General features: G+C 43.6%; 1 protein-coding gene across 3 annotated transcripts in view; it reads left to right on the top strand.

Moving 5' to 3' along the window:
• The window catches only part of CTNND2 (catenin delta 2), an 818,722-nt gene extending 806,568 nt beyond the window's left edge, over positions 1–12,154 (top strand). For all 3 annotated transcript variants that reach the window (XM_045566311.1, XM_045566312.1, XM_045566310.1), the window contains 2 exons: positions 1,444–1,517; positions 11,341–12,154. In XM_045566311.1, coding sequence (XP_045422267.1) covers positions 1,444–1,517; positions 11,341–11,601 — 335 coding nt within the window. In that variant the 3' untranslated portion in view covers positions 11,602–12,154. The remainder of the gene's footprint in view (positions 1–1,443; positions 1,518–11,340) is intronic.
• Positions 12,155–12,511: the final 357 nt, after the last annotated feature.

The raw sequence follows: 12,511 nt of genomic DNA, 5'->3' as shown, positions 1-12,511 counted from the left end.
AGTTCCAGGGAGATGGATCCCTGAAGCTAAGCACACATGGCACACTGGTTTGAGGACGAAATGCCAGCCTCGCTAGGGCTCCCTTAGCGAGAGAAGAGGAGTAAGAAGTGCTGTGGGAAGTCAGGAAAGGTCAAGTCACGCAGGACCTCACAGCCACGATGGAGAGCAGTATCGGTGCAAAGGGCATCGGAGTGTGATAAGCAGACAGACATAATCCAATTTGTGTAACAACGATCATTCTGGCTGCTGGCAACAGGATGGACTGAGGAGCTGGGCCAGGCAGAGTGGAAGTTTGGCCATCAGGGAGGACTTGGTAGCAGCAGTCCAGGAGAGAGAGAGATTTGGTGGTTTTCAGAATAATACAGAGACAGGAGTGATTGCATTGAACCAGAGAGAATAGCCAAGTGGTCTTTAAAATCAAAAATGGGCTCTTAGTTGTCATTTTCTAAGCACAATTTTCCGAGATGAGTTTTATTGTATAGCTGTTTTGTGCTTTCTGGTAAAAATCGTGGGTGGCATGAACTTGAACCTTGATAAGTTATACTGACCTCGTGTCTATCACGAGAGAGTAGCTGGAGTGTGATCCTATTTCATTATCCCTTAGATACTGGAAGCAAAAGATAAGCCTTTCTTAGTTCTAGAGTGTTTTAGACCCTGCGGAACTGGACAGATGACGTTCTCCAAAGCTTTCCTAAACCATAGCCTTTCCCAGCTGTGAGGGAGGGGTGCCTCCTGCCCTCCCTCTGGGCCTGCAGCCTGAGCCGCAGTTGCCAGTGAGGAAGTGGGTAAATGGGCCCCTTTCTAGGCCTTTGGAAGCTGCCTGCATCTGGAGGAGACCGTCTTTCCTCTCAGCTCGACCACAGGCAGGTCAGAGACAGAGCCAGCTCCTGTCTCCATGTCTGGCAAGCAGGATGCCAAAGCTGCAGCCTTCCAGATGCCCGGGGGAGGCTCAGGTGGTGCTCCCTGCCCAGCCTTTGGGCCTTTGAGAAATGAACTGTCTGAAAGATGATCAAGCACTTCTGTGAGCTCAAATTAGAAATTTTATTCTTGTCATTCTCCAGCTAAAAACTGAGCTGCTGATACAGCCTCCTGCATGCTTCAGTGCAGGTGACAAGCTTTTATTATCCACTAGTTTTCACCAGAAAGGAAGGCAATAAAACTTGCAAAATGACCATCTGTTTGCTGCACCTGCCCTGACCCTGTCTGCAATGTGAACGTTATTGCAAGAGGCTGACATGCTGTGGGGATTTTATAGAATAACTATTCTTATTTCTTAATATCTGGATGTAAAATGAAGTGTTCAAGGCCAAAGAATTTCTTCCACTTGGAATGGTCCCTGAGAAACCAAGCCTTGTTAGGGCAAGAACTTACCTCAATAACCATTACTCCCCATCTGAAATCTTGTTTTCTTTGCTAATACTTTTGTTTTCTTTTTGCTTTTAGCTCAAAATACTGGAATTTCAACTTTGTATAGGAATTCATATGGTGCGCCCACTGAAGACATCAAACACAACCAGGTAAAGTAGATGAAATACGTTTGTATTCATTTTTCTATTCGACTCATGTGAAATAACCTGGAATTTAAAAAAAAAAACAGATTAGGCCAGGCTCCGTGGCTCACGCCTGTAATCCTGGTACTCTGGGAGGTCAAGGCAGGTGGATCATTTGAGGTCAGGAGTTCGAAACCAGCCTGAGCAAGAGTGAGACCCTGCCTCTACCAAAAAAAAAAAAAAAAAGAAAGAAAGAAAGAAGAAAAATTAGCCAGGCATGGTGGCACATGCTTGTAGTCCCAGCTACTCAGGAGGCTGAGGCAGGAGGATTGCTTGATCCCAGGAGTTGGAGGCTGCAGTGAGCTATGATGACACCCCTGCACTCTAGGTGAGGTGACAGAATGAGACTCTGTCTCAAAAATAAAAATTAGGTTAATTTTTATCTAACATACATAAAGAACTGAAAAAGAAAATCCTATTCCCTGAGCCTCTCCCCTGTCACAGCATGTGTGTGGGGGACGTGGTGGAGTCATCAGAACAGCCTCAAATTTGAAAACAACCTGTCATGTCACCGTAACCTCATGCTTTATCTGGTAGGAGAAAGCAAGTTTTCTACTATGACGGAAAACTAAAAGAAAGCCCCAAATAGACAAGTGTAAGATGCCACTTACCAAACGGCCTTGTCCAATTACTGGACAGGGAAGCATCTACTACACATGATTGTGATCAGTAAAAGAGACACAGCAAGGTCAATGTAGAGCTTGATATAGACAGAATAAACGAATGGAGTATATTCTGTGATCCTTCAATACGTGGAATGCATCACAGAGGGCCTTGCTGCTCGAAGTCTAGTTGGGGAAGCGGCAGGATCGACATCCCCTGGGATCCTGTTAGAAACGCAGGGGAGATTGTTCCCCCTACCCCATCCGAGGTGTTCTGCAGAGGAGTTGCATTTGAACAAGACGCCCCGGTGATTCAGGTGCAGATTCAGGTGCACATTCAGGTGTGAGGAGCGCTGAACAGGAGATATGTAAAGAACCAGTCTGAGTCTCGGGGTGTGTGTGTTTGTTTCCTTCACAAACATTCATTGAAGGCTCATTTTCTCTGTGGTTCTGTGGGAACTCTAGAAGCCAGAAGACACAGCCTGTGCCCCGTTGTTGATGGGCAGCCTTGTACTTCTGTCTCCCCTGCGGTGGACATTACCCCAACACACGTGTGGCACTCTGGAAGACATCCAGGGCTGTCCCTGGAGAACGGCTCAGCCCCGCAGCCTGGGAGACACGTTACTAACACCTAGTCGGCCTCCCTCGGTTCCAGTCTTTGTTGAGAGCAAAAAAGCCAATGAATAAGTAAATAGGGTCACAAGCACTAGACGGGAGGTCACCAAGATGGCCCAACTATTCGCAGGCCAACATGCCTGCTCAGACAGAAACAAAATGCATTGGAAATGCCAACTCCATTTATGGAAATCAACCATTTCTCTTGTCACTAGCAGGCTGAAATTCTGCAGATACAGTAAGCAAACCGTCTCCAGCTCTGAACGATTCTAGCAGGGATATAATGAGACCCTGACTTTGCACCCAGGAGTGTGAGACGACGCTTTAGTTTCCCCAGGTAGGGAGAAGCCTCTCACCAGAGTCACTCACCCCACACCAGCCTCCCTCTCATGGAGTCCCGCTGTCAATGGCAATGAGGAAACGCCCTGGTGTAGCCCAGGGTCCTTGGCATCTCACAGTGTGGGTTCCAAAAGACTGCTTGCTGCTTGGATTTAGAGGACAGTCCATAATGGTTCTAAGGGCACCTTCTTTTTACCTAAGCACATCCTGAGCATTGAAGCAAACGAGAATTAATGCGCTAAGATGGCATCCTTGTCGAAAGAGTGAACACGGCCCGACATGGCCTTTCTCCCAGCATGCCCCAGAATGCGCTCAACTCAGTCGCCGAGAGAAATGTCAGGGCCACGTCGTCTCAGGCAAATGCAGCAGAACCCACCCTGGAAGGAGGGCAGCTCCACGCCTCTTCTCGGCACCAGGAGACACTGCAGGTGGCCCTGGGCAGAGCCGAGTCCTGAGTCACAGCTCACTGCCATCATACTCCCTGAGTACGATCAGCAAAGGGAAATGGTGACTGGACTGTGCGTCCTATTCTAACATCAAGCAATACTTTAAAATGTCCACCAAAGAGAGGTTTCTTTCCCCTTAAAAAATTTCCAAGGAAACCTTTATGCCACTCCAGTGAACTTGGAGAGAAGAGACTAAAGTGTTTTGCTGATACGGGAGTATGTTATTGGAATAAACTTTGTCGTCACCTGCAGCTTTCCCTCCTGGGGACTCAACAGAGCATGACCATGCTAACCATTTCAAAGAGGAGACGTTTCGGTTCTCTTCCAGCTGGTGGTTCCAGAGACAACCTCGTGAACAGCATCCATGAAGTGGATTCTCCGGCCATGTGGGTGTGGTCGGCCACTCTAGACAAAATGCTTTCACTTTGGTAGCTTTCCTGGGCCAAGAGTGACCTCGGAACGACACACCTTGAAAGATTTAACCAGGAGGAATGTTCCGGGATCCATCCAGTCTCAGCGTCAAAGCTTGTCCTCTGCTGAGTGCTCATGTCTCTGGGGGGCTTAGTCACCGGCCGGGCCTCACAAGCTCCGCAGAGGAGGCTGGACAGCGCCTGCCTGTACTGGAGAAGTGCTTCATGGCGGGAGAGCAGTTCCAGGTGGACGACGAGAGCTGAGAATGAGGCACCGGTACCAGCCACGCTTGGTGGGATGGTCGCCAGCTCTCAGCCAGGCGCTCCGTGCCTCAGCGGTGGCACTGCCCTCTTGACTTCCTGGGACTCCAGTCACGTGTTCAGGGAATTCCGAGCTTAAGGACTCCTAGCAGAAACAGCCGTTAGTGCACAGCAAAGCTTGTGACCCTTGGTTTTTATGATTGAGGCCAACAGACGTCATTTTAAGAGTTAACCATCTATACTCTGCAAAAGTCCTTTTGAGCTTCTTCCAGCCTATGTGATACCTACAAAGAGAAATGTCATTTTTAATGGTATATATCTAGCTGACAACAGGATTTTTGTTCATAAACTAGAAGAAAAGGGATCGAGTGTTTTGATGACCAGTATTCAAATCCTCACTAATGACAATGAAACAAGCATCTTGAGTTCTTTTTTGGTGTCCTCAGCCCCACATCACATGAGAAGGGCAGGTGTGATTGTCCCCAGAGGTGAGGAAACTGAGATCAGAGGACGATGAGCTGTGCTTCAGTCACCCAGCTGGGAAGAGGCAGAGACTCACCCGGCTCTTCTGTCTTCCCGTCTCTTTCCCACCTCTGTATCTGTGGTTCTCGAATCTGCGTGGGAGTCAGAGTTCCCCCAAGGGCTGTTGAAACACAGATTGCTGGCCCAACCCCAGAGTTTCTGATTCAGTAGGGAGTGGGGTCTGGAGTGGGCCCGATAGTTTGCATTTCTAACAGTTCCCAGGTGGGGCTGATGCTGCTGGTCTTGAGGCGACACTTTGAGCACCACAGATCCGTAGCACTCGGCCTCCTGCGTTTCATATCAACACTTGGAGTCTTTGGTTTTCCCAGCGTGGGAAGTTTGAAGATCTGTAATGGGCCACCATTTCCGTTGTGTTCAAAATAAATCCAGTTTGCTGGCAAACTTGGTAAGGAATAAACCTAGAAAAGTCTTGTCAAGTCTCTGCTAACAGAGTTGGATGCTCTTATGACACCATCCTTCATAATTTAGACTGAACATTCTACTATTGAGGAAAGAGTTCAGCAAAGATGACTTTATGGGAACAGAAGCCACAGGACAGAGCACAGAATCCATCAGTCCCCACTGGTCGCACCTGCCTTCCAAGAGAGGACGCTGCCTGAAGGCAAAGCAAGCCACAGCTCTGGCTCCTGGGATACGCCACGCTTCTCTGGACCACAGCAGACACCCAAATTCAGAAATCCCCACTGCTGTATAGGAGCAGCGTGCTACTTCCTCCATAAAAATCTGGTTTATGCAAACTGTGCAATATTTTAAAAACACATTTATCTTTAGCTCTTCTATATGGAGGGCTTTTGGGAGGGGTGCATTTTATCTGCCAAATTTTTAACACTGTCAGATATTCCCTTAAATTATAAAATGCAACCAATATTCCTCTCCCGTGGATGTGTTTCGCCAGCCAACATTCAAACCACCAGACCAGTGAGCAAATTCAGTCCCTCCAAACTCTGCTGTGCTACTCACCACCCCTCTTGCATAGTTCACCCGCACACGCTCTCGGAACTGGGACAAATCTCAGAAGGGGCTGACGTGGGACTTTGTGAACAAAACAGGTAAATTGAAGAAGTTAATTCCCTAAAGTAAGAGACTCAAATAATAAGCTTGTGCCCAACTCTAAAACGTCCATCAACCAGAAAGAACATGATAATGGTAAAAGCAAAAAATTTGATCCCGGTTGTGCAAAAACATGAAAGCAGCAGCCACTTTGGAGAGCCACAAGCCTTGTGAGTGACTCCCCTGAAGACCTCCCTGTCTCCTGCCTTGCCGCCTCTGGCCCCTGAGACCAGCACAAGAAGTCACACCTCTTCTGGTCTCCTTTGTCCACTGACCTCCTTTCTTATCAGAGAGCCAGGAGCCAGCCCCGTGAGGACTGCCCTCCAAGCCTCGGCCACCTTGACTCTGCTGGGACTGGGCTAGCTCGGCAGAGACAACATGGGCTTCAGAGTCAGCCACATGTGCGTTCACATTCCAGCTTCACAACACCACTGCCCTTGGAGAAGTTTCTTCACTTCTCTGAGCTTGTTTCTTCATCTGCAGAGTGGGAGTTAGGTGGGTGGATGGATAGGTGGGTGGATAGGAAGACAGATGATAGATACAGACAGACATGTGTACATACATAGACATTTATGACTACTGGATGATTAAACAAAGAAGAATTTGTTAAATGTTGAATATGGTGCCTACTGAAATAGAAACGCAGTAAATTCCAGTTTCCTCCCCGTGTTACTTATCTGAACCTCCCTCCTCTGAGCCTGTGCATGCTGTGCGCTTGGGAGCAGGAGTGTCGGAATGGAGACGTTCAACGCAGCACGCAGCTCTTCAGAGAATAGCAAAGGGCATCCCAGCCTATCAACGCCGTCTGTGGACCTGGTCTTAGCAGCATTTAATTGCAGATGTTGCACATTCATTCCAAATGTCCCTCTGACCCCAGAGTCTTAGGCTAACAAAGGTTTACATTCTACAGACTTAGACTAACGCAGGTAGACAGAAACCTCATTCATTCAGCCACCGCTAACTAGACGTCTGGGACAGCCCGAACAGCAGCTGTGATGAAGTTCGCCACTTCTTGGAAGAACAGGTCGATGACTAGTGTAAATCAATGACATATAAAAGAGGGAGTTTCACTTACTTGAGAGAAGAATTATGTGCGGGCCATTAAAAGCATTCATTTATACACAACGTGCTAATTACAAATCATTATCTATTAACTAAGGCCAATTTCTAGAGGATGTTTCCGTGCTGAACCTTAGTTAAATTAATAGGGAATTACTAAATCCACTCGAAAGTGATCAAACTGTATTTCTTTCAGAGTGTTTTATAACTCACACCTGACCTCCTCCCCAATTACTGCAGACTAGCTGAGTTTTGTGCATCCCTGTATGTGCTAGCTGTGGGGGTCACCCTCACCCCCCACCTGGCAAGTTCTCTCATTTCAGGGGCAGGTGCTTGGAAAGAGACCCCAGACGCAGTCAGAAGGGAAGGGAACTTGGCTTCCAGATACAAATGCTAACAAATATGCTATCAACCCATGAAAATTCCTTGTCTTTCTGGCCCTAAAGCCATGCAGAGGGAACTAATTCTTGACATCCTGTGTCTCAAAGGCTCCTGTGATCCCTTGAGCCCTTCAAAGCACCTACATCAGACAGTAACCTGAAGAGGACAAGAGTGGAAACAGGGAGTACTGGGAGGGGCTTGCAGACACCAGACAATTCTGAAGACTCCTGCACCCTAATCAAAGGTTTCCTAATCCCACAACATTCTTGAGTTCAGTCAGTTCTTAATTGCACCAGGTTAGGAAATGTTTTGGTCCTTTGGTCTCCAGAGTACAAAAAATTTGGAGTGTGCATCTCTTTAAGGCTGTGATACCTGGTCACTCACTTAGGCCCTGCGATGGGGAAGCCCCCGTCCCACTCCATGCAAACAGGGACCAGAGACATATTGATGACAGCCTTCTGTGCTGCCAGGAAAATGCCTTGGTGACCATTAGATCTTGTATATTTTCTCTGTCTCTTTGAGACTGCAAAACCCTAGGCATGATACAAAAAACATGCAGAAAAGAAGAAAATAAATAAATTGTGTTCTACACCTTCTAGTCTACACTTCTTTAATTAAAAACTATTATCTAGTAAAAGGGTGCAGCCACTGTTGCAAATAGTTTGGTGGTTCCTTGAAAAGTTAAACATAACATTACCATATGACCTACTGCAAGATATATACCCAAAAGAATCAAAAGCAGGGACTGGAACAGATACTAGTACACCAGCATTTATTGCAGCATTATTTACAATAGCCAAAAGGTGGAAACAACCCAAGTGCCCATCAACAGATGAACGGATAAACAAAATGTGGTCTATCTGTATGATGGAATGTTATTCAGCCATAAAAAAGAATGAGGTTCTGACACATGCTACAACCTGAATGCACCACGAAAACATCATGCTAAGTGAAAGAAGCCAGACACACATGGACAAATGCTGTGTGAGGTCCCTAGAGTAGGCAAATTCATAGAGATAGAAAGTGCAATGGTGGTTGCCGTGGGCTGGGAGAGAAAGGATGGGGAATTATGTTTAACAGCTATAGAGTTTCTGTTTGGGATGATTAAAAATGTGGAGATGGATGGTAATGATGGTTGCACAACACTGTGAATGTACTTAATGCCACCTAATTATACATTTCAATATTATTAAAGTGGTCATTTTTGTGTTATGTATATTTTACCACAATAATGATAAAGAAAAAGATTTTATAGAATGGAACCAATTTTGAAAGGGAAAGACAATGGCAGTTGGCAGTTTCAGGGGAGCAGTCCCACCCCAGGGAATGCCTGGGCATACATGCAGCCTTTTTGTTTTGTTTTGTTTTGTTTTGTTTTGTTTTTCCCATGAGACCAATTGTTTTTAATATTTAGCTCCCACATATGAGTGAGAACATATTAGATTTGTCTTTCTATGTTTGGCTTATTTCACTTAACATAATGATCTCCAGTTCTATCCATATGTTGTTGTAAATGGTAGAATTTCATTCTTTTTTGAGGCTAAATAATATCCCATTGTGTATCTACCATAATTTCCTTATCCGTTCATCCATTGATGGACACTTAGGCTAATTCCAAATCTTGGCTATTGTGAATAGTGCTGCAATAAACATGGGAGTGCAGATATCTTTTCAATATACTGATTTCCCTTCCTTTGGATATATACCTAGCAATAGGATTGCTGGGTTATATGGTAGTTCTATTTTCAGTTTTTTGAGGAACCTCTATACTGTTCTCCATAGTATTTGCACTAATTACATTCCTACCAACAGTGTATGAGGGTTCCCCTTTCTCCACATCCTCCCCAGCATTCATTACTGCCTGTCTTTTTCATAAAAGCCATTTAACTGGCGTGAGATGATATCTCATTGTAGTTTTGATATGCATTTCTCTGATGACTAATGATGTTGAGCATTTTTTCATATATCTATTGGCTATTTGTGTGTCTCCTTTTGAGAAACGTCTATTCAGATCCTTTGCCCACTTTTTAATCAGATGATTTGATTTTTTCCTATTGAGTTGTTGGAGTTCCTTATATATTCTAGTTATTAGTTCCTTATATATTCTAGTTATTAGTTCGTTGTTATATGGGTAGTTTGCAAATATTTTTTCCCATTCTGGGGTTGTCTCTTCTGTTTGTTGATTGTTCCCTTTGCTGTACAGTTTTTTTAGTTTGATGTAGTCCCATTTGTCCAATTTTGCTTTGGTTGCCTGTGCTTTGGTTATATTGCTCAAGAAGTCATTGCTCAGACCAATGTCCTGAAGCATTTCCCAATGTTTTCTTTTAGTAGTTTCATAGTTTCAGGTCTTAGATTTAAGTCTTTAATCCCTTTTGATTTGATTATTGTATATGGCAAAAGGTAAGGGTCTAGTTTCATTCTTCTGCATATGAATATCCAGTTTTCTCAGCACCACTTACTGATGAGACGGTCCTTTCTCCACTGTATTTTCTTAACATCTTTGTCAAAGATAAGTTTACTATAGATGTGTGGATTTATTTGACTCTCTATTCTGTTCCATTGGTCTATGTGCCTGTTTTTATGCCAGTACTATGCTATGGTGTTTTGGTTACTACAACTTTGCAGTATAATTTATGTCAGATAATGTAATTCCTCCAGTTTTCTTCTTTTTGCTCAGGATGGCTTTGGTTATTCTGGGTCTTTTGTGGTTCAATATAAATTTTGGGATTATTTTTTCTATTTTTGTGAAGAGTATCATTGATATTTTGATGAAGATTACATCGAATCTGTAGATTGCTTTGGGTAATATGGACATTTTAAACAATATCAATTCTTTCAATCCATGAGCATGGAATATATTTCCATTTATTGTGTCCACTTCAATTTCTTTCATCAATGTTTTACAGTCTTCACTATAGAGATCTTTCACTTCTTTGATTAAGTTCATTCCTAGGTATTTTATTTTATTTGTAGCTATTACAAATGGGATTCCTTTCTTGGTTTCTTTTTCAGATTGTTTGTCGTTGGCAGATAGATGTGCTACTGATTTCTGTATATCAACTTTGTATCCTGTAACTTTACAGAATTTGTTTATCAGTTCTAATAGCTTTTTTGTGGAGTCTAGGTTTCTCTACATACAAGATCATATCCTGTGCAAACAAGGATAATTTGACTTCTTCCTTTCTAATTTGAATGCCCTTTATTTCTTCCTCCTGTCTGATTGCTGTTGCTAGAACTTCCAATAGTATATTGAATAACAGTGGTGAAAGTGGGCATCCTTGTCTTGTTTCACATCTTAGAGGAAAAGCTTTCAGTTTTTCCCCATTCAGTATGATACTTGTCATATATTGCTTTTATCATGTTGAGGTATATTCCTTCTACACCCATTTATTGAGAATTTTTATCATGAAGGGATGTTGGTTAATTTTATCAAGTGCTTTTTCATCATCAATTGAAATGATCATATGGTTTTTGTCCTTCATTCTGTTGATATGATATATCACATTGATTGATTTGCATATGTTGAACCATCATTGCATCCCTGGGATGAATTCCACTTGATCATGATGAGTAATCTTTTTAATGTGTTGTTGAATTCAATTTGCTAGTATTTTGTAGCGGATTTTTGCATCTATGTTCACTAGAGATGTTGGCCTATGGTGTTCTTTTTTTGTTGTATCTTTGTCTGGTTTTGGTATCAGGGTGATGCAGGCCTTATAGAATGAATTTTGGTGTATCCCCTCCACCTCAATTTTTTGGAATAGTTTAAGTCGGATTCATATTAGTTCTTCTTTGAATGCTTGGTAGAATTCAGTGGTGAAGCCATCAGGTCTTGGGCTTTTCTTTGATGGGAGACTTTTTATTACTGCTTCTTTCTCATTACTCATTATTGGTTTATTCAGGTTTTGGATTTCTTCCTGATTCAATCTTGGTAGGTTGCATATGTCTCAGAATTGATCCATTTCTTCTAGGTTTTCTAATTTATTGCAGCCTTTTCTTTGAAGGAGAGTTGAGTGCCTGGGCAACAGGGAGGTCGAGTCAAGGCAAACTAACTGACCCAGTGTGGTGCCTCTTTCTTGTGCAGGTTTCAGCACAGCCAGTCCCGCAGGAGCCCAGCAGGAAAGACTACGAGACCTACCAGCCGTTTCAGAATTCCACGAGAAATTACGACGAGTCCTTCTTCGAGGACCAGGTCCACCACCGCCCTCCCGCCAGCGAGTACGCCATGCACCTGGGACTCAAGTCCACTGGCAACTATGTCGACTTCTACTCAGCTGCCCGTCCCTACAGTGAACTGAACTATGAAACGAGCCACTACCCCGCCTCCCCCGACTCCTGGGTGTGAGGAGCCGGCGGCACCAGGCGCTCCGGGGACAGTGCATGTGCATGCATACCACGAGACATTTCTTTTTTCTTTTTTCTCCTGCAAATTTAGTTTGTTAAAGCCTGTTCCGTAGGAAGGCTGTGATAACCAGTAAGGAAATATTAAGAGCTATTTTAGAAAGCTAAATGAATCGAAAGTTAACTTGGAAATCAATAGAAAGCTAAAGTGATCCTAAGTATGACAGTGTGCAACACCTTTCTAGTTTGAGCTGTAGAGGATAAAAAAGTGCTTTATACTGAATGTGGCTGAAGGAAGGAGAGAGCAGGCGGTCGGGTGGTGAGGCGGGAGGGTCATTGTTAAGCACAAGACACAGAATAGTTTACACACTTTATGGGGGACGGCTTCTCACGCTTTGTTTACTCTTCATCCGTTGTGACTCTAGGCTTCAAGTTGCATTGGGGTTCCTCTGTACAGCAAGATGTTTCTTGCCTTTTGTTAATGCATTGTTGTAAAGTATTTGATGTACATTACAGATTAAAGAAGAAAAGCGCGTTGTGTATATTACACCAATGCCGCCGTGTTTCCTCATCTATGGTTCTAAATATTGCTTCGATTTCAAACTTTTGAAAGATGTATGGATTTCCAGCTTTTCTTTTCTTTCCTTTCTCCCAGTATGTTTTAACAAAAAACAAAAAACAAAAAAAAAGGAAAAAAAGGAATATTTAGCAGTATTGTTCGTTCTGATATGTGAATTTGTTTGTGGCAACTAAACAAGGCATTCAGCAGTTTCTGACAATTAACATACATCATTCCACACTCCTGTCAACAAAGTGCTTTTTCACTGCCTAAAATTTTAGATGTAGATATTTGAAATAGATTTTTTCATTTATACCAGTTTTCTTTATGATGATACAGTGTTAAAAGAAAATAA

The sequence above is a fragment of the Lemur catta genome, chromosome 12 (assembly GCF_020740605.2).
Source record: "Lemur catta isolate mLemCat1 chromosome 12, mLemCat1.pri, whole genome shotgun sequence".
Classification (NCBI taxonomy): domain Eukaryota; kingdom Metazoa; phylum Chordata; class Mammalia; order Primates; family Lemuridae; genus Lemur; species Lemur catta.
Note: the sequence above shows the minus strand (reverse complement) of the source record. Positions and strands in the feature narration are given on the sequence as shown.